Genomic DNA, 22,178 nt, shown 5'->3' on the forward strand with positions numbered 1-22,178 from the left:
CTAGCCCACATTCAAATGAATCTTCCTCAAGTGAAAGAATTTAGAAGCAGGAGCTGTTGCACCACAGGGAGCAAGCTGCTAGAGGACTGGGTTGATGGATGGGTACAGGGAGGATGTATCATCCCTCCCTTACCCTCGTGTCAACTGCAAGGAGTCACCTTGCCACAGTTTGGCTCTGCAGAAAGTTGATTGATGGTTGGTAAATAGGTCACTGACCATAGGTCTGGGATTCTGGACTGGAGAAATATCTGAAATCATCTCAGGGCTAGAAACTGACAAAGGATGAGAAAGTTCTGTTCTCATCAGTCTATTTCCAGGAAAGTGCCTATGAAAACCTTGTCCAGATGTAAACTCAAAAAGTTGATAGCTATAACTTTTTTTTGGACTTGGAAGCAGAAAGATCTCAGTTTGAATTCTACCTCAGATACTTATTATTCAGGAGAGGAACAAGCAGATCTGAAACAGTCCCAGTACTTATTTCACTTTGACACTTTAGCTACAGGATCCTAGACAAATCACTTATGTTCTCTTAGCTTCCCCATCTGTAAAATGAAGGGGTTGGACTCATTGGCATTGAGGTCCCTTGTAGCTCTTTATCTATGGTCCTCTGAAAAAAAGAGGAGGTATCTATAACATATAATTCATACAGTTGTTGTAAGAGTTAAGAGTAAAATGCTTTATGAATATTAAAACACTAGGTAAATGTCACTTATAATTATTTCTTCCATTTTACAGGTATGACCTTGGGCAAGTCACTTAACTTCTCTTGGACTTACTTCCTCATCTATGAAATACAGAGGCTGGACTGGAGAAAAACTAAAGTCCTTTCCAGTTGCTATTTCTATATAAATAAATTCATATATATATAAATATGTATTTATAGTCATATGTAAAGCCTTGGAAATGGAAGGTTTTGAATTCAACTTTGACACTTGCTAGCTGCCTGACCTTAGATAAGCCAGGAGACATCTTAAAGCTTCAGTTTCCTCATTTATACAATGAGGAGTCAAAATTTTGTTTCTTTGTTTCTTTGTTCTTCATTCTTGAAGAGGACCAGTAACATCAGGAAGGTGATGTCTTGACTTGCAAGTAAACTGGATTTAAGTGAGGCAGGGCTATGTGAAGGAAGAAGTGAGTATTGCCCAATTGGAACAGGTCAGTTGGGTACTACTCACAGATTCTCTAAAGAAACTTCAACTAGGAGTGTTGAGGGGCTGAAATGAGATAATAAATATAAAGCACTTTGCAAAAATTTAAAGCGGAGCAGCTAGGTGGTGCAGTGGATAGAGTGAAGGGCCTGGAGTCAGGCCAACTCATTTTCCTGAGTTCAAATCTGGCCTCACACACTAGCTGTTTGACCTTGGGTAAGTCACTTAGCTCTATTTGCCTCTGTTTCCTCATCCATAAAATGAGCTAGAGGAGGGAATGGCAAACCACTCCATTGTCTTTGCCCTCTAAAAAACTCAGACAGGGTCATGAAGAGCCAGACACAACCTGAACAACAAAATTTAAAGAGTTATATGAATTCCAGTCATTATTATCAGCCTATGGTCGCCAGGTTTCCAGTCTAATGATGACTTCATCTTACACTCTTACTTAGATCAAACAATACTTATCGTATAATACAAGGGTGTGCTGGCAGATGTTTAATAACCAGGTTGTGTTTCTGTGTGTTGGGGCTGGAGGGAGAGGAGTATATGAACACACATTTTTAAGTTGAATCGGCTTTATTAAGAATTTTAAAGTTTAGAAAATTAGCAAAACAGTCCTAGGTCAGCTAAGGAGAGCTGATAGAGTTCAGAGCCTGGAGTCAGGAGAACCTAAGTTCAAATCTAGCCTCAGACACTTACTAGTTGTGTGACCCTGGGCAAGTCACTTCACCCTATTTGCCTTAGTTTCCCAATCTTTAAAATGAACTGGGGAAAGAAATGGTCAACCCCTCCAGTATCTTTGCTGGGAAAACTCCAAATGAGGTTACAAAGAGTTAGGCATGACTGAAATGACTGACCTACAACACTAAAACATCAAGTCCTGATTTGTAGAAATTACTGATTTCTGAAGTAGAAATACTCACCCTGAAAATTTGTCAGTAACCTGGCAAGCTGGTTAGAACTGGCTCCATCACACCCTTGATTTTTCTGATGAAGCATTGCATGTATCCATGAATGTGATATTTTATGACCTATCGTATATGTGTATGTTATATAGCATTGCATGTCTCAATACACTTTAACATTGCCTCTTTAAATTAATTACACAACTCTGAGTTTGATAAATTCTTTTTACTTGAATGAATAGGTGAGAAATAATTCATTTGGACCCTCACTCTGTTCCAATCAGTTTAATATTCTACATAAATCATATAGTGATAGATAAGTGCTTATAGTGGGTCTCAAACTTTAATGTGACGTTCACTACTTATTTAACAAATTATGAGGCTCCCTTGCACAACCACAAGAATGTTGACAAAGATATGTCCATACTCTTTTACTCAAATTCCATGTCAAAAACCAGCATGAGTGCGATGCCTTGATTCTTTGGAAAGTCACCCAATTTATTTTTGTACCTCCGGACCATTCTCACTTGTCCAACACGAAAAGGTGACTATTTTATGACCACTTAATCAGTGGAGAGGCCCCATGCTTCACTCAACCTGTGAACCCTCCCCCAGTATGTCATTTTTGGCCCTTAAGAGCAAGGTCTATAACAAGATTCTGTAATTCACCATGCCTCTTTTGCATATTTGGGTATCAAACCAAATGAAGACAAGGTCAAGGAAGAAGTGGACATTTCAGATAGTAAGGAATATCTGAGGGTCCACTTCATTAGAGGGGACCATGAGCCCTTTAATAAAGTGCCATTGGTTCAGAGCTCTGTCTCAGTCTCTTTTATTGTAGGTTGGACCATTTTAATCCCCACAAATAAACGTTTAAGAGGGAGTCTTAAAGTCTTGGAAACAGCTTTGAAAAAGTTTGTCTTAAAATATATTAAATCAGAAAAGGAGTTTTCTTCAAGATGTTTCTGTGGGTAGAAGAAAACCCTTTTCTAAGGTGGAAGATGGCCTTTACCTCCTAGGTACCTAGGTACCTAGGACATCACGCTGTGATTCCTTATTTTTTCTACTAAACTGCTGTACATTAACAGCCAGCAATGTGAAAGAACTCTTCAAAATCAGTGGTGATCAGAAGGGTTGTTAACGTGGTTTATGAGCTAGTTTTTAAAATATTTTGGTAACTGTATTTCAATATAATTGGTTTTCTTTATAATACTATGTATTTTATTCCTTTGAAAACATTTTCTGAGAAAAAATCCATAGGCATCACCAGACTTTGAAATAAGTCCATGATACAAAAAAGGTCAACTACCTCTGGGACTATATTATAATGATATAGAATTTTATACTTCAGAAATAATAGAAAAAGTCACATTTTGACTGAAAATATATAGCATTAACTCAAAATCTGAGTTTTAATCCAATGGTTATGAATGAAAAGATATAAATTATCATCGAGGAAAGTTTTAAAAGTGATACCCTCAATGCAATTTCTCCATCTGCCTGACAAAACTAACAAGCTGCTTCCTATTTCTGCTGTACCAGTTCAATAGGACTTTGTCTCAAAGTTTGGGTTTGAGCCAAAAAAAAAAGTGTCAACCTGCCATTTATTTGGTTGATCAAAGATATTCATTGGTAATGTTACTCAAAAGAAACATACATGTTTTACATCAACATAAGCATGTCTAGCCCTCAAAATTCCCAAACACTGGGTTGTATCTGCATATTCTACTTTGGGTGGCAGCTAACAGTGTTTCATGTAGTGGAAAAATATCAGGAAGGAAAAGTATCAGCAAGTGTTGTTATAACTTTCAGGAATGCTACAGTTGAGTTTGGAGTCTGCTGCTGCAAGATTCCTTCCTGTCCCTGACATAGATCTGGAACTGCTGTCCAGGGGAAGGTGATGCTAGATAGAGGGTAGCCAAAAGTGCAGGTGTTAATATCGTAAAGTGTCATGAGTTAGGGAAAGTCACAGCCCAGAACCAATCAACTTGTAATACTACAAAGTTATCCAATCCTAAGCAAGGCATTGCAGAGCATTCTAGTCTCAGGCAATCATTACTAAATTCACCAATAGGGTCTCTTAAATAATGACATGCTTTTCAATCTTGTTAGAAATAATTCAGTCAGAGGCTAAAGCAAATGCAAGGAAAAGGAATTGTGTCTGGAACTAGCTGCCTTGGGAATCTTATCTGCATCGTATAAGAAATGCAAGAAAAAAAAAGGAACAATTCCAGGAACAGCCAGGATGGGTACTGAGGAGTATGATAAGTTGAAAGAAAAAGCTTGAACAAAGTGTGTATAAAAGGGTACAGAATTCTGTAATGTTTAGATCCCCTGGATGGCCACAATTTCAAACTAAATCATTAAATATAATTAACCAAGTAAGGAAACAATGAAGTTACAAATAAAGTGTAAAACTGGTTAAAAAGAAGGAATGACATATGTGTAGCACTTGGGGGAAAATGGAAAAAAAAATTGTGGCTCCACTTGTTCAGAAGAGTTTTCTTTTGACTTCTTTCCCATATTCTCTGGTTTTCTGGGGAAAACATGTTTTCTGTGGAGTTCTTATGTCTGAAAACTCATCTTTCTTATCTGGCGTCTTATTAGGGTCTTCTGGCAGAACCTTGTTGACATGGCTTTCAAAATCAGATGCTGATTCAGTGTGAACTAGAATGAATTATAAAAAATGATTAGTACAATTTTGACCATATTCTCAAGCGAAAATTTAGCATATTCAAAGTGAAGTTTTGCTTTTTTCAAACAGAACTTTTTGCCCTGAACAAAGTCCTCTAGGCTCACCATTAGGTAAGTGATAGTCATTTGGCATTGGACTTAACCAGACTAGTGTGTGTAGGTTCATCTGTTTAAAAAAAAAATGAAATGGGGTGACCAAATCAATTAGTCAACACTGACTTAGTAACTTGGATGAGTACAAACTATCCATCATATCTCTCACTTTCACTACATGACCAACTGGATTTGTTTTTTGGTTCTATAAGTCCTTGATGGGATCTTTTAGGCCCTTTCTCATATAACGTATTTGAATATTTTTTATTAATTTAGTAATTCTCCAGTGCCTAGAGGCACCCATAAAATGTTCAAAGAACTGGAAGAAGACCATAAGAATATCAGGTGTGTCCTTTATGGAGGATTTGTAGAAAGACATTCACAAGTAACATAAAATATCTGAAAATACGGGTTTGGATAGATAGGTATCGTTGAAGGGAGTAACTAACATTGATGAGATCAGAGATCCATTAAAGTACTGAGATCTGACTTGGACTTGGAACTTTTTTTTTCTGTGCATGTTCTAACATTGCCAGTATCTACCGTGCAGGCTTAAATAAAATACAATCCTAATTCTAATCTAGTTAGGCTGCTACTAAGTGCCAGCTAATTACATGTTTTAGGGACTTGTATTTGAAGCAGGTTTTGATTCCATGGGTATGCATAATTAAGATTTTTTAAAAGAGATGATAAAATCTGGCAAAATAAGATTAGTACCCATGCCGTCAAAAAGTAAGAATGGTTGAAAGTAGATGTTTGCCCTTTCATCTTCCTAAAAGATATTTGTTTTTTGCAGCTCAAGCATCATTAAGTAGAGACAGACACTCAGGTCTAGAGGGGTTACATCTCTTTAGCTCAAATGAATAACCCTAATGCTTGCCTTCTGTAGCTGGATTTCTTGGACGATATAATGAAGCCATTGGATTGGCTGGTCATGAACAGCCAGTGAGAGCGATGGTCCTTGCAGGATAAGGCTTATGTTTTCTTGGGGAAACCATCTCCCCTGAGCCACAGCCTAACAACAGCCTACTATTAAAAGGGGCTAAATACAAATATTCCTTTAGCATGCTCTTTTCTGTTTTAGAGAGTACATACACCTAAGGAAATTGATTTAAAATGTTTTTCCAAAGAACAGGTATCATTGCCATCTTTCATTATTTAAATGCCAAAATTAAAGCAATTATTCTCTTTGCTCTTCAGAAGTCTTACTGAATGCCATGTTTGTTGTCCATGCCACAGGGTGACTTTATAAGCAACCCTTTGCTCCAGTGAAGTCTTTCTGGGACTTCTGGGCTTATAATTAACTCACTTTATGCAGTTTTATAATCCATCTTAACTGGCTTTTTCCAGCCCCATTTACAAAACATTCTATTTCCCTTTCCATATTTTTTTTTTTTTTTACACAGGCTGTCCCCAAGGTCTAGACGCGCTCATTCCTACCTCTTAGATTGCTTGGTTTCCTTCAAAGCTTAGCTCAAATGCCACCTCCCACCACTAGTGATCCCTCCTCATCCTCCCAGCCATAGTTCTTTCCTCACTCTTGCCATTTATTTTGTACAAACTTAAATGTGATCTTCCTTGGTCGTCAATCAACAAGCATTTACTTAGTGTTGCTATGTGGCAGACCTTGTGCTAAGCATTGTGTATACAAAAAAAAAAAAATAATGCAAAAAATAGAATAAAAGTCTTTGCCCTCAAAGTTTAATGGGGGTGACAATATGTACTTTAAAATATGTATGTACAGTATACACACAGAGGATGTGAAAGATAACCTTAGTGGGAATGGGATGGGCAGTTGGAGGGAGGTGGGCAGCAAAGACCTGTAGAAAGTAGCATTTTATCATGCAATGGATCGAGTGCAGGGTCTAGAGTCAGGAAGACTCATCTTCCTCAGTTCAAATCTGGCCTCAGACTCTTATTAGCTTTGTGACCTTGGGCAAGTCATTTAACCCTATTTGCCTCAGTTTCTCACCTGTAAAATGAATTGGAGAAGGAAATAGCAAATCACTCCAGTATCTTTATCAAGAAAACTGCAAATAGGGTCATAAAGAATCAGATATGACTGAATAACAAAACATTTTATCTTGGTCTTAAAGGAAAGCTAGAAGTTCTGAGGCTGAGAGGAAGAGGGAGAAAGTGCCAGACATATGATTAAGTGCGAAAGTATAGTGTCAGATGGTTAAGGTGGATGGAGGAGAATTTAAACTCCTTGAGGGCAGGGACTATTTCATTTTAGTCTGTGTATCCCTAGTGCCTAGGCATACTTGATGTGTGTGTGTGTATGTGTATATGTATATGCACATACACACATATGTATATAGATATATAATATATCAAAGGCTTCAGGACAGTCTCTCAGTATTTAATACAATGTACAAGTAATATATAGGTAACATAATGGGAAAAAACTTGGGCTTGGGAGTCAGGAGATTTGGATTCCACTCTCACTGGAGTAGGAACACTCAGAGGGTAGGGACTGGTTTACTTTGGTCATTGCTTCCTTAGTGCTTAATGCAGTGACTAGCACATAGTAGGTATTTAACACATTTTTCCTATTTGATTGACCTTTGGCACTGACATCTAACAGCTGTGTCAAGATTCATAAGGCTTCTGTGAGACAAGGCATTTTATAATTTATAGGTGCTTTGAGTTATTCTTAATAATTACGTAACTGCTTATAACAATTTGAACATGAATTGTTGTGAATACAGCTAGGACTATTATCCCACTCTACCCCTTCAGTTATAAAATTAAAACCATAGCCATTGCATTGAGAAGAGCACATTTAAAAGGCTATAGAAAGGGAAGCCAGTTTTTTTTTTCTTTCTTTTTCTCCCCTGTTCCCTTGGGAAAGTCTATGTTGTCAAAAGAAAAACAGCCAGCCAGCTAGCTAGACAAACAGATGAAGGGGGACAGACAGATGGCATCATATTCTATGGGATCTGGTGACCCAAGGACACTAAACTGGGTGGCTCTTATGGGAATGCATTATTCTTGGCTCTGTCATTAATTAGTAGTGTGACCTCAGGAAAATCATTTGACTTTTTAGGACGTCAGTTTCTTCATGTGTAAAATGAGTAGATTGGATTAAATGATCTTTAAGGTTTCTTGCAGTCTACGATTTGTCTTCTTACTGTGACTAAGGCAGTAATGCCTTTTCCCTTAAGGCCAGAACACTCATTAGAGCCATACTTTATTTTCAAAAAATGTATTTATGGATGCTTTTTCTTTCTGCTTCAAAGTCCTTTCACCAACACCCGTTCATTCTCTCCCCTTTCCTTTGAAATTTCTTTTGTGACAAGGAAAAATATTTATGCAGAAAAACACCTGATACAGTGACCTCCTTCCGATAATGTCCCGGTAGGCATCTATGGATCATCTCCCTTTGTACAGTGGTATATTCCTACCCTGTTGCAGAAGTATTATCTGGATAAAAAGGTTGAGACTGTTTCAGATTTTCTCAGTGCTGTGGGAATAGCAGCTTCCTTTCCTTAACTTAAGGCTGGCTCTAGTGTAGTGTATATTTAAATAAATCATCCTGTCAAGGACCCTGTGCCCCTTTGCTTTTGGCAAGTACAACACATTACATTTTCAAATGTATCAAAATGCCGTGTCTCTGCATTGGGAGTGGAGGGAGGAGACTGCTTAGCTCCCTATTTTGGTGATGGCTTGGTTAGCTCTGGGTTTTTGAGGACACAGCCGTCTCAGCACAGGCCCAATTTCAAAGATAGCTCAGGGCATCCAGAAGGAAAGGTAGGTCAGGTCAGATCTTTCCTGGGCTTTCAAAAGCAGCTAAAATAATTTCTCTCTCTGTCCCTCCTTCCCCAATGGCAGCATTTAGTTTCAAGCTCTGAGGCTCTCCAAGATCAGACTCAGTCATTTTTTTCTTATTCTATCAAATTGTTTCCAGATATAGGTATCATGTTAAAAGAAATCGTAGCAATGGCTGGATTTCAGTGACCGCTCAGAGATGGCTTATTGTTGAAATCTCCCAATACTGCTGATTTGCTGTATCACATCACGTTGTGAAAACTTGCATATTCAGAGCACTTTGGATCTATGGAAAATCTGAAGTATAGATTTTTAAAATGAAGTTCTATTTATCAGTTCTTTCTCTGAATGCTGATAGAATCTTCTGGAATATGTCTTTTGTACATAGATTTGCAGTTTCACATTCAGCCATCTTTTTTAAAAATTATACTATGTTATGGAAATGCTTGTTTTATTCCACAAATTAAAAATTAAAAAATAAGATAATCAAAAATGAAGTTTTATTTTAAAGTTTATCTGAGGACTAGCAGTTTGACCTAGGGGCCTGATGAGTCTTCTTGAAACATTTATTAATTCATTCGTTATGGTTGTAGCTATTTGCACACAATGTGTTTTAAGAACAGGGTTCCCCTTCATTATAATAAATTAAACAGTTCACTTCAACTTGAATACTTTACCAAGCCCCATATGTTCCCATAGTATAAAGGTGATCTTAAGCTCAGCCCAGAAAAGTTGTTATAAATTTTGAATTAGTCATCTCAGTGAGATATTATAATAATAGAATAACATTTGATTTTGAAAATTGAATCATCACTGAAATTTACACTGTAATAGAAGATTTTAGGGCACTACAATGAAATTATGTAGCTAACTCACAATCAGTTCCTACTTTAATTAGAAGTGCCTGCCTTCTGCTAATAGAAAATTAATTTTAAAGCAATATAACAGGATTAATTCCAAGGATTAAGGATTACATAATTTAATGTAATTAATTTAATTATAATTTAAACTTGGGAATAAGTGTTTAGGGAAGCTAGGTGGTGTAGTAGATAGGCCTGGAGTCAAGAAGACTCTTCTTGAGTTTAAATTTGGCCTCAAACACTTAGTAGCTACATGACCCTGAGGAAGACATGTAACCCTGTTTGCCTCAATTTCCTCCATGAACTGGAGAAGGAGATAAAAAACCACTCCAGTATTTTTGCCAAGAAAACCCCAAATAGGGTCACGAAGAGTTAAAAATGCCTGGAAAAACAACTAAACAACAATAATTGTTTAATTTTTTTCAACAACCAATTAAGCAACCAAGTAATCAATAAGCAATTATTAAACACTTGTTTTCTAGGCACTATGCTAGGTTTTAGGGACACAGAGTAAAAAAAAAAAATAACCTAATAGCAAATATAGATGAAGTCATTTTTCATCATAAGGGCATAAGCTGAGGGACAATCATTATATGAATTTTATTCTTTTTCATCATTTTTATACAGTTGAAATCAAATAAAAATGAACAAAAAGAAACTTCAAGGGAGAAATGAGGCCCTAACACAAAAGGGTTGAGAGTAGTGCTTGGAAGAGGGCAGCAGCTGGGAGTTCTGTCCACTTTATCTTAATAATGGAAGGGAAAGGATAGAGATTGTATTTAACAACCAAACCATGTTTGTACAAATGAGAGCCTCAAATTTCCTGTAGCTGGTGGAGTAACTTTCTCTAATGCTTTCCAGAGGTCACACCTTTGGAAAAGGGATGCTTTAAGTCCCATTAAAGCGAAGTACTTTTCAGTTAAAATAATATATGATTTGTGTAAGGGTCATGTGGAGCTTAACTGTAAGTTCTAGGAAGGCAGGGGCAGCTTTTTATTTTGTCTCTGGATCTTTGCTGTGTAAGGAACCATTCATTTGGACCTCTACTCTCTTCCAATCAGTAGTAATCAGTTTGCTATCTTACATAAGTCATATAGGAATAATTAGATAAGATAGTTTTCATAGCAGGCCTCAAAGTTTAATGTAACGTTCATTACTTGTTTACCAGCTATGAAGCTCACTTGTACATCCACAGCAATGCTTTCAAAGATATCTCCATCCTGTTTTACTCAAATTCCATGTCCAAACGCAGCATGAATCATCTTCAGTGACTCTTGCCATACCCATCTTAATTTCTGGCACTCAAGATTAAGGTCTATCAACCAATGAGATTCTATATTTTACCATGCCTCTTTTGAATATTTTGGTATGAAACCCTGTAAAAACATGGTCCTGGGAACCAGGGGCATCTCAGATCAGGAGGAAGAGCTGAGGTCTACTTCATGAGAGGGGACCATGAACCCTTAAATAAAGTGCCATTGGCTCAGAGCTGTGTCTCAGGTTCTTTTGTTGTAAGCTGGACAATTTTAAATTCCACCCTGCCTAGCAGTGTCTGGCACATAGAGGCTGTTTAATAAATGTTAGTTAAATTGAAATGAATTTCTGCTGTTTGCTGAAAAAATGAAACAAATGATCTTATTATGGCTGAAGGAAAACAGGCTTCTTTCTTGGTGGCTATGGCTTTGTAGCAAGACAGTCAAAGGCAGACAGATGACAAGCAGAGCTCACATAAACTGAAACTTCCCATGGCTAAATACTTCCCAGTTACCCAGTTATGTATGGCTTTCCCCAAACACTGATTTAGCCCATCATCATCCATCTTTGTGTTTCAGTTTCTAGTCTTCTACTTTTTGTTGCTTCTCTAGGATCATGGACGTAGAGCTGGGAGGAAACTTACAGGCTATTTAGTCCTACCCAAGGCATTTTTTTTTACAAACAAGGAACTAAGGACCAGAGATGCTGAATGACTTTTCTAAGGTCCCATATCATCAGATTTGGGATTCAAATCCATGTTTTCTGACTCTAAATTCACCATACTTTCCATTTATACCCTATTGCCTTATCAATGTACTACCATTTTTAAAATTTGGGATTAGCTCCTTCATGCCTGATTTCTCCTCCTCCTCCATGATTAGGCAAAATAGTGAAGCACAGAGAGGGCTAGCTTCAGAGCCTGAAGGATTATAGACCTGGGGCCAAGGCCTGTCTTTGACACATACTAGCTGTGTTATCTGAGCAAATTATTTCCTCTGGGTGCCCCCTGATAAGTCTCTAAGATTGTAAATTGAAGACTGGTTGCACATCTGTATTGATAGAGGGAGTTTTCTCACTGATAGTTTCCTATAGCAATGAATCACACAAGTCAGGAACAGAACAATGGCTATCGTTATTTTTCCAGACAAATATTTCTTCCATGTCTTTACTCATTTCGTATTGGGACACACCTGCATAATTAGTTGATAGATTAGGCCTAAGACAGGTCACCATGATTTGTTTTCCTTTCCTTCCTTTATAGGGAATAAACTAGATTATTAGGTCTTTTTTAAAAATCTCAATTAGACAACATTAATTGGTAACTTTGCATCTCTTCTTGTAAAGATTCAGGCCTTCTTTAGCTGCGCAGTAGTAGCAGGATTATAACATTCACTGCTCCAATATCATTATTCTTAGCTTATCTTCCCCAAACACTATGCATACAATATCTCTGGATAGCATTTACACTTCTACTCAAGTCATTGTTAGTAATTGACTGCAGCCCATTCATACCCTTCACCTGTCTTTCCAATTTCCTTGGATACCCTGAAAATTTTGGTGTTTATTATTACTATTGGCTAGTATATATGTAGTATTTCAAAGTTTCCAAAGTGCTTTACAAATATTATCTCATTTTATCCTGAGAAATGGGTGCTATTACCATCATCCCCATTTTACAGATGAGGAGACTGAGGCACACAGAGGTTTAACGACTTGCCCAGGGTCACACAGCTAGCTAGTGTCTGAGGCAGGATTTGAACTTAGGGCTTCCTGACTCCAGGTCCAGCACTCTATCCACCCCACCACTTAGCCTCCCTGTTTAAAATAGAACAACTGAACATAACTTTTTATAATCGTGTGTGACTCTAACTTAATACAATACTCTTTGAGCAAAACAACTAGCATATTTGTAATGTAAACATACCGGAAGGATCATATAACCTTTTTCTATTTAGAAGGAAAATTCATGCTTTGTAAATCAGACCTGTTTTGGACTCAGTCTAAGGGAGCTCTGCTCCCAAGGGCCAAAAGGACTGTTTAATGCTGTAGTATCACTTATCACCCAATCCCATGACATGAATTTCCAAGGATTGCAGTATTAAAAGTGTGATGTTTAGACAGCTTATCCATCTTGGAATTCAAATGTAAAACAAATAAATCAGGATAAGATAAGCATCTACCTTGGAGGGTTGTTGGGATGTTCCAATGAGATAATATTTGGAAGGTGCTTAATATAGTGCCTGGCACATAGTGGTATCTAATAAATGCTTGTTTCCTCTTTCCCTCTTCCTTCCCTCTTCCTTCCCTTCTCCTTCCCTCCTCCTTCCCTCCTCCTTCCCTCCACCTTGCCTCCGCCTTGCCTCCGCCTTGCCTTGCCTCCCTCTCTCTTCCCTCCCTCCCTCCTTCCCTCCTTCCTTCCCTCCTTCCCTCTTTCCTTCCTTCCTTCCCTTCTTTTCTTCCTTCCTCCCTCTCTCCATCCCTCTCTTCCTCCTTTCCTTCCTGCCTGCCTTAATAGTGGCTACTGTCCCTAGTGGGGAGAAAACTAGAAAATTTATGGTTTGTAATTCCACTTATACCACTACTGTGAAGAATAATAATAAATGATAATAAAAAGGTAGTCATCATCATTTTAGCTTAAATGAGATCCTATGCCTTGGTTACATATTTTACTACCAGAATGTGTTGGCTGGATTTCAGTTTGTTCTATGAAATGCAAAATGTATATATTTCAATATGCCTGTGGGAATTCAAAGACTTTAATGTTTATTTGTGGTACTAATGACTTTAATAAAGTCATCACCTGTTTAAAAACAAATGGGCTGTCTTAATAATGCAAGTCTTAAAAGACTCTAAGTAATATTCTACTTCTTCCCTCATGGTTTTAGTAAACAGGATTAAGATTTTAGTTTAAATTTATAATCAGTATTTAATGTGAGTCTTATTAATTATTTCACACATCAGTGGAACACTTAATACTTCTGTTACCTCTACACTTTAAAGTCCTCCAGTGAGGCTATACATTTTTGAATCAGGGAGCACTTTGATGTTGAAAACATCAAAATAGTCTGTGTACCCAAGGGAAATCAAAAGACGGGAAGGGTATAAGTAGGCTGCAGCCAATTACTAACAATGAGTTGAATGGAAGAAGTGTAAATGAGATTAAAAATATATATATAAAGTGTTTCATGAAGATCAAAGTAATATAAAAATGGGTAACACTGTTAAGTGGCTTAAAAGACATCGCTTGGAAAGGAGATACCACATAATGAGAATGAAAGGTAGTAGACAGCTACTACATTGGCATGCTTAAAGTGTGAAAAGATTAAGAGAAAGTCATCCAGTATATGAAGTGGACCCTTTAGGGCGCGTTTTATAACCTGGGACCTATGATCTTGGTTTTAGTATTTCAATATAATTGATTTCCTTTATAATCCTTCTTATTTTAGTGAATGCATTTAAAAAACATTGCTTGAGAATTCCATAGGCTTCATCAGACTGCCAAAAGGGTCCATCACACATACACACACACACACACACACACACACACACACACACACACACACACACAAGAATCTTTGCTCTAGGGAGAATTGCAAAATGATATGAACTAGAATTACATAAAATGAGAAGGCATGGAAAAGTAGTAGCTTCGCCTTTGTAGAGGATGGCCACTTAGATGAAATCACTGATTCGTATAAATATCTAAGCAAGTATTATCACTTTCTTTTGGTAAGATCCTTAAGAATCACCTCATTATATCATCAACCATTGTCACTGTAATGCCCATGCCTCCTCTCTCATCTTTTCTAAATTATAGAAGAAATTGGGAATGAATAATTCTAACCTCTGACTTCTACTACTTTTGAAACTCTTCAGGGATGGATAGGCTTATTCATATGAATTATAAATCTATAAACGATGCTGTACTTGAGACATGACTGCTCATATGTTTATCAGAAATATTTACTAAACAATATGTATTTAAAACTCCATTAGCTTCATACATAATGCCAATTTCACAAATTATCACCCTCTAGGAATTTACACTGCTACATACGCACACATACATATATACACATATATACATATACACATATATGTGTATGTATATATCTATATCTATATCTATATATAGCTTCAGGAACACAGGGTATATATCTTAGGAGACATATAACAAAGTATATGTCAGATACATATCTGAAAGAAATTCATCTTAAACCTGAGTGAATTTTAACTTCTCATTGTGTTTAGGACACATTTACTTTTTAAAATTCACTCCTCTACACATTATGGATTGTTAAGTTTTTGACCTTACCTGGAGAAGAATCATCAGTTGGAAACAAATGGTTATCTAATCTGTTGTCCTCCTGTAAAGAACAAATTAAAAATTGTTAAGAAAATATACATAATTTAAAAACATACCAACTGAAAGAGAAAAGAATAATCACCATCCTCTCTAAAAATCCTGTCATTAATTTTACTTTAAGCCTTCTCTTTTCTGATTTAAATGATTCTTCACATTCGGAAGCTGGGAGACACAAGCAAGGACCTTTAGCATCTGAATGTCATCTCCATGCCGGCTTCCCTGGTCCTCTACCTCCTACTGCTCCCCTCAATAACAATTCCTTCCCATCCCTTAACTGTTTCATTTTTCGATTTGCTTTGCATCTCTAAATAGTATTCATATATTCTTCTGTGTCAGAGTAATCTATGCATGACACGCAGTATGGTATAGAAGGCTGGCCTTGGAATAAAAAAAATAATGGGATCAACTCTGCCTCTCAAACATGCTAGGTGTGTAATCACAGCAAAGTCGCTCAGCCTTTGTGCTCCAGACAACTCAAGATTACAAATTACTGATGAGTGGATGATCTATACTGGGAGAGTGCGTTTCCACACTGGGAGTTCCTCATTCTGATGAAGTCATAGGTTTGGAAAAAGTATATATATATATGTATATACACACACACATATCCACACACACACACATATATATGTATATATACTCACACACATATACACATATACATATAGACACACACATATGTATATATACAGACACATATACATATATACACATATAGACACACACACACATATATATGTATATATACTCACACATATACACATGTACATATATACATATAGACACACACACACACACATACATATATATATATATAAAATCCTTTTTTAGTAGACTGTGAGCCCCAGGAGGTCAGAGATGGATTGTCGGTTGGTTGGTTTATTTAACCTTTGTTTCTCCCCCAGTACCTAGCATAAATCTCTGTATGCAGTAGTTACTTATTTGTTGGAGTTGTTTTCTCCGATATCCCTTAGGTTATGGTTAATATGGTTAATATGAAGCATACCTGGGCCAATAAATGATGAAGCATTCCTTTATTTGCTATACTTTGGAGTTCTAAATCTGGCCATGCAGTGAACTTGGTGCAAGGATTCACAAATAAGTACAAACATTCTTCATAGTCACTGCATTCCATCATCTCAATCAGAACACCCAGTCTTTGGAGCATTTTTAAACCTTTCTGAATCTCGTCATCATCAAAATAATATGGCCTGGATGCTTTGATGTTAAATTCAATTTTGGTTTGAGACATCATTAAAAAGTGGGTTATTTCGTCACAGCACCAGTGGCAGGGGCTATAGGAAAGAAACCAGGTAATACTGTACTTTGTAGCATTAGGAATATTTGCTGCGAGATAGTCTTCAATTTCCCTTAAAACTAGGATTTCAGCATGGCATTGGCCTGGGATGTTGTAAGCATGGCCCCATAATTTCCAAAGTGTTTTATCATCTTCTTTCAGACTAAAACAGAGCAAAGTTTGGTGGGGTGTTTTTATGTTGCAGAAATGTTCATAGAATTCCTCTTCAGATACTTCTTTCTTTAACCTCAGAGGCATCTTTTAACCTAAACAGTTGAGAAAAAAAATTAGAAGGCAAAAAGAAGACAATGAAAGTCAAATGCATTATGTCTCATTGAATATGTCCTTTCTTTTTAAGCAAGATTTTAAAAATATTTTCCCTGATATTTAAATTTTCACAATAAGAGGCTTTTTTTTTTTTTCTGAGGCTGAGAAATCATATGAATGTAAGTAAATCTTTTTAGCTTGGATTTTTAGTCAAAAGAAAGATTTCTAAATGTTGATGCTTCTTAATAATTGTATAACCTTAAGCATATCCCTTTACTTTTCATTCGTTATTGTTCAATTGTTTCAATTTCTTCGTGTCTGACTCCGTGTGACTGACTCTTCATGACCCCATTTGGGGTTTTCTTGCCAAAGATGTTGGAGTGATTCATCATTTCCTTTCCTTCTTCAGTTTATTTTACAAATAAGGAAACTGAGGCAAACAGTGTTAAGTGACTTGTCCAGGGTCACACAGCTAGTAAGTGTCTGAGGCCAGAATTGAACTTAGGAAGATGAGTTTCCTTGATTGTAAGCCCAGTTTTCTATCTCCTGGGCCATTAGGTTCCCCCTTACTTCTCTGGGCCTTCACATTTCCTCACTTATAAAATGAGGAGGTTAGACTAGTTGATCTCTAAGGCTTCTTTAAATTCTAAATCCAATGTTTTCTTTAAAATAGTTTTTTTAAACAATAGGTTTAATTTTAAAGTATAATCTGTCTAATCAGCTATTTCTGATTCATGTAAAGTTCCAAAGTAAAGAGTTAGCAAAAACACTAAAGTCTTTGCCATGGAAATTTCTTAAGTTTATTTCTCAATTCTATAAGAAATATAAATATATATATATATTATGTAATGTGTATTATATAACATATAGTACATATTCCTATGTATATAATAAAAAAGAGTGGTTGAAAATAAATTGAGAATAATCAATGAAAGGCTTAGTATCTACTGAATCTAGTAATACGGAATTTACTTGGTACAAGAAATCAATATCACAAATATAAGATAGGGAAGGTGTACTTAGCAGCTTGTTTGAAAACAATTAGGAGTTTTTGATGGGCTACAAGCTCAACACAAGAAATGAATATGATATGAGAGTCCAAAAACAACATAATTTTGTACTGTATTAGTTTTCAGGAATAAGGAGTTGATGGTCCTATTGAAGATCTCAGTTAGATGGTATAAGTTGATAAGACTGTCAGAGTTGGAGTCAGGAAGCCTCATCTTCCTGAGTTCAAATCTGACCTCAAATACTTACCAACTGTGCGACCCTGGACAAGTCACTTAACCCTGTTTGCCTCAGTTTCCTCAACTGTAAAATGAATTAGAGAAGGAAATGGCGAACCACTCCAATAGCTTTGCCAAGAAAACCCCAAATGGGGTCACAGAGTTGGACACAACTGAAAATGACTGAACAGCAAGAAATCTTATTGTACTCTCATCAGACTTTATCTGGAGGATTATGTTCAGGTTTTGGAATCACAATTGATAAATGAGGCCCTCCAGAGGAGGGTAATTCAGTGCTGTGAAGAACCTTGAGCCCATGTCATATGAAGATCATTGGAAGGAACTAAGGACGTTTAACTTGGACAAGAAATGTAACCTCAGTTCTCCTAGCCTATAAGTTACATAGAATTATGGATCTTTTTCAGTGGAGGTGTCTTTTGGGAACTCCCTATATTGACAGAATCACAGATCTTAACCCTTCCTCCTCTGTACTTTCATTACTAGTATTTATCATTTACCTCTATAGACTGCTTTAATTTTATGAACATATTATAATCTTAATGTTCACTTCTAAAATTTCTGTTTGGAACATGTAAGATATTTTCTTGTAGAACTAGTATTATAATTGTGGTTAGGTTCAAAGGCTTGCTCACAAAAACTCATTTAACCAATAATTTGTTCTAACTGTAGAACCAATGTGTGTGTGTGTTCATCCTTCATTGTTGAAGAAGACCATGCCATCAGAGAAATAATGACATGACTTACACTTGACTTTCTTTTGAGTGAGGGAGGGCTGTGCAATGTCACCAGCCTCACTTCTCCTCCAGAGTCATCTGAATCCAGTGACCAGATATTCATCAGGATGACTGGAGATGATCCAGGATGAGGCAGTTGGGATTAAGTGACTTGCCCAAGGTCACATAGCTAGTGAGTGTCAAGTGTCTAAGGTGAGATTTGAACTCAGGTCCTCCTGACTCCTGCACTGGTGCTCTGTCCACTGCACTATCTAGCTGCCCTGTAGAACCAATAATATGATGGACAATAATAATATGGCCCTAGTATGGTATAAAAATGAATATAGCTATTTCAAAAGTTTTTGATTCAGGCTCATTCCAAGCCAATGTATCGAAATGAGATGGGTGAGGTGGAGGTATTAATTAGGAGCATATATAGGGGTTATATTGCATATACTGTGTAATGGAAATAATCCTGTATTTGTAGTCAGTAGATATATGGTTGAGTCCAAGCTCTGATGGTTGCTAGTTGTGTGACCCTGGCCAAATCACCCAACCTCTCTGAGCCTCAATTTGCTCATTTATAAAATGGGAGGACTTCTTACTTCACAAGGTTTATGTAAGGAGAGTACTTTGTTGATCATAAAGTTCTATATAAATATGAGTTATTTTAATTTTATTGTAGGAAAATGACTCCATAAGAATGCAAAGGAATGAATGAAAAGAAGGTCCAATAGTTACCAAAGCTAGATTGTTGTGGGAAAGAGAGGAATATGGGGGAGATATAGTACTCACCGTCTCTCAGATAGGTATGGGTGATTCTGCTTGTCATTAGGAAAATCAGTTATTATACTCAGAATTTATAGCATGTATATACATGTTGGTATGAACATCCATTAGTAAGTAGCAAAGGCTTGGGAACACTAGCCTACAATAAATTAAAACTAAAACATGAGTGTACATATTGAATATTTTTATCTAATCACAATGAAAATATTAGTTTTGGATAGGATGAGTGCCAAGATTTAAGAGATGGAAGAAAGAAAGGCAGGCTCACTTGAGTTTGATGTCCCTCTCTTTTCAAGAGATAAGATGAGTGAACTTAATAAAATTAAATTTAAAAATTCCTAGGGTTAGATTATTGTAATGTCTCATTGCCTGGAAACAACTGGAGCAGAAGGAAGGGAGGAGGGACTTCAGACAATATTAAGAGTGAAATAATCAAATTCAGGGAGCACAGGGGAAAATATTTTGCTTACAATGTCGCCATGCAAGAAGGCCAGCCTTATTTTGAGATGAACTGCTTTCCCCTCTAAGCTCCTTGAAATCAGAGACCATTTCTTCCTTCTTTATATTCCTGGTGCTTAGCACAGAGGCTGGAACAAGGAGAAGGGTATGAGGAGTAAGACCCTGGATATGACAACTTGCAAGTTGTAGACTAGTTTGACAACAGATGTTCTGCCAGAGTAGAGGAAGCACTTCCTCATTCCTTAGTAAATGTAGATCTTAGGCTGCTCTTCCTTTCCCTATCTTCTACGGTTCCCTCTTGAACCCTCCACTGTTGTTAGGGATTCCTCCCTCATCTTAGCTCACCCTTTCATATTCTTTCTACTTTCCGGTCTTTCCTGAAAACTGTATTTCTCCTAAAGGCACCTTATCTTTTGGTTCCCTTTTTCATAACTGGCTTCTCCTTCTTTTGGCAATTGCCTTGGTCCTCTTACTTTCAAACTCTTACCTGCCACTAGGACAGGACTCCCCTCTATGGAGGACCCCAAGTGATCATCCAATTTCGCCTGAGAACCTCCCAAAATAAAGAACTCATTACCCCCCAAGGCAGCTCAATCCATTTTGGGAAATTCCAATTGTCAAGAAGTTTTTCTTTACACCAAACCTAGATTGTTGCAATTTCTATCCATTACTCCTTATTCTGCTATCTGAAGTCAAGATAGGCAGCTATCATATCCCCCTTCATTTTCTCTCTTAGCTAAGAATCCCCAGATCCTTCCTTGGACATACATTTATCTTGGTTACTCTCTTGAATAAAATCAATGAACAATTATTTTTTTTTACAAAACTGACCTTTTAGACAATGGTGATTCTTCTCCGACCTGTAGCTTGTTGAAAACAGCTGGATCTGCTATGTTTCAATGTTCAGAAACAAAAGGAAAACTTGGCCAATTTTTACTTTCAGTTTCTTTTGACAGCAAAAGTGGCCATCGAATGGAAAGTTTCACTATATCCCCATCTAGTGGCAAATAATATTTACTTACCCAGTGTTTATAGCTGGAAGGGAACTTAGGAAAAGAAAGGGAATGTTAAAAACCAGAGTTGGAATTCGAACCTATGCACTCTGACTCCAATCCACACCTCTGAGAGAGGAAGCTTGATTTGGTGGAAGGAATGATGGATTGGTAGTTAAAAGACCTGAGTTCAAATTCTGATTCAGTTACTATTTGTCTGAATGTGAATAAGTTCTTTAATCTTTCTAAGAAGGGTTGAGGGGGGTTAGTATAAGTTAAGGACTATCCTGTCCCTTAAGAGTAACCGGGGAAATGACATTTGTTTGGAATCTATCATGTTCCTAGATCAATAATATTTGAGAGGTCAGAGAAGTATAATTCTAGCAGTTAACCCAATATTCCTCCTGGAGAAAGGTCAGAAAAAGACCAAGCTCCCAGTTACACCCTTCTTCTGCTCCTCTCCAGGAGGAAATCAAAGTTCCTTAGAGGATGTGGGCTGGATTCCAGAGATGTCAATCTTTGTCACCTTTAAGCCAATTTATGTGGAAATATCTGTTTTACATGACATACATATCTTATTGGTGCTAAATTCTCAAAACATTGTTAATTATAATTCCATTTAAAAAAACTTAGAACTTTTTGGAAGATAAGGTGGGATGGAGAAGGTAAATGTGAGAAAAAAAAGTTACAAAATAAAATAACAAATTATCACAGTTAAAAATATTTTAGAATCATTGTATGAAATGTAAAAATCTGTTGAAATCTGGGAAGGTGCTTATCCTTGTCTAACTCCAGGAAGTGGTTATATAGAAACTAACTTAACTATGTAGACATTTGGGATTGTAAATAATATAAAGTTGTTGGGTTTTTTTTAACCAAACACCAAAAGCATTTAAAAATCCAGTAGGATTTTCTTTTGGGATTGAAGTGTACACAGTGCAGCCTTGCTTTTGAGATGGAATCTATAGAAACAGAACTGTTTCAAGGTTCCTTAAAAAAATACAGAGAGATGATTGCACTGGAAGAAAAACAGAGCCTGAACAATTGTAAACACCTAAGCCTTAGTGGATTGCAGAACTCTGTTTGGAAAGAGTGAAACTGAGAGGATGACAGTTTGTAGAGGAAGGGGAGGGGAGTCCTTTAAGAAGTGATGGGATGGGAAGAGAGACCAAGACACCTGCAGTTCTTTTTTATTTTTATTTTTTCAGAATCCTGAGAAGTGACATCTGCATGAACAAGTCAAAAATTGTGTATGTGTTGTAAAACTCATTCCATAAACAGGAGTGTTGAGAGAAAACTCTACTCAGCCCCGTCCTACTT

General features: G+C 36.9%; 1 protein-coding gene and 1 long non-coding RNA gene across 3 annotated transcripts in view; one reads left to right on the forward strand and one right to left on the reverse strand.

Annotated features, from left to right (window-relative positions):
- The window catches only part of LOC140512736 (uncharacterized), a 51,002-nt gene extending 50,132 nt beyond the window's left edge, over nucleotides 1-870 (forward strand). Inside the window, exon 3 of the long non-coding RNA XR_011969892.1 lies at nucleotides 736-870. This is a non-coding gene — a long non-coding RNA (uncharacterized lncRNA). The remainder of the gene's footprint in view (nucleotides 1-735) is intronic.
- Nucleotides 871-1,708: 838 nt separating this feature from the next.
- LOC140512734 (single-stranded DNA cytosine deaminase-like) lies at nucleotides 1,709-20,785 on the reverse strand. Of its 2 annotated transcripts, XM_072622076.1 has the most exons (5): nucleotides 20,698-20,785; nucleotides 19,878-19,994; nucleotides 16,101-16,657; nucleotides 15,044-15,095; nucleotides 1,709-4,723 (listed from the first exon to the last, which is right to left on the reverse strand). In XM_072622076.1, exons 3-5 carry the CDS (start codon nucleotides 16,647-16,649, stop codon nucleotides 4,548-4,550), a joined length of 777 nt encoding a protein of 258 aa, XP_072478177.1. In that variant the 5' UTR covers nucleotides 16,650-16,657; nucleotides 19,878-19,994; nucleotides 20,698-20,785; the 3' UTR covers nucleotides 1,709-4,547. The 2 variants fall into 2 exon arrangements, with proteins under 2 accessions (XP_072478177.1, XP_072478178.1); XM_072622077.1 differs by lacking the exon at nucleotides 19,878-19,994 and having other exon boundaries at nucleotides 3,643-4,723; nucleotides 20,698-20,778.
- Nucleotides 20,786-22,178: the final 1,393 nt, after the last annotated feature.

This window comes from Notamacropus eugenii, chromosome 6 (genome assembly GCF_028372415.1).
Source record: "Notamacropus eugenii isolate mMacEug1 chromosome 6, mMacEug1.pri_v2, whole genome shotgun sequence".
Classification (NCBI taxonomy): domain Eukaryota; kingdom Metazoa; phylum Chordata; class Mammalia; order Diprotodontia; family Macropodidae; genus Notamacropus; species Notamacropus eugenii.

Coding starts and splice junctions, on each gene's coding strand:
- LOC140512734 (XM_072622076.1), bottom strand. CDS start 16,649: ATGCCTCTGAGGTTAAAGAAAGAAGTATCTGAAGAGGAATTCTATGAA. Junction 15,096..16,100: donor TTCATCATTTATTGGCCCAG/GTATGCTTCATA, acceptor TGTTCTTTACAG/GAGGACAACAGATTAGATAA. Junction 4,724..15,043: donor AACTGATGATTCTTCTCCAG/GTAAGGTCAAAA, acceptor AATTCATTCTAG/TTCACACTGAATCAGCATCT.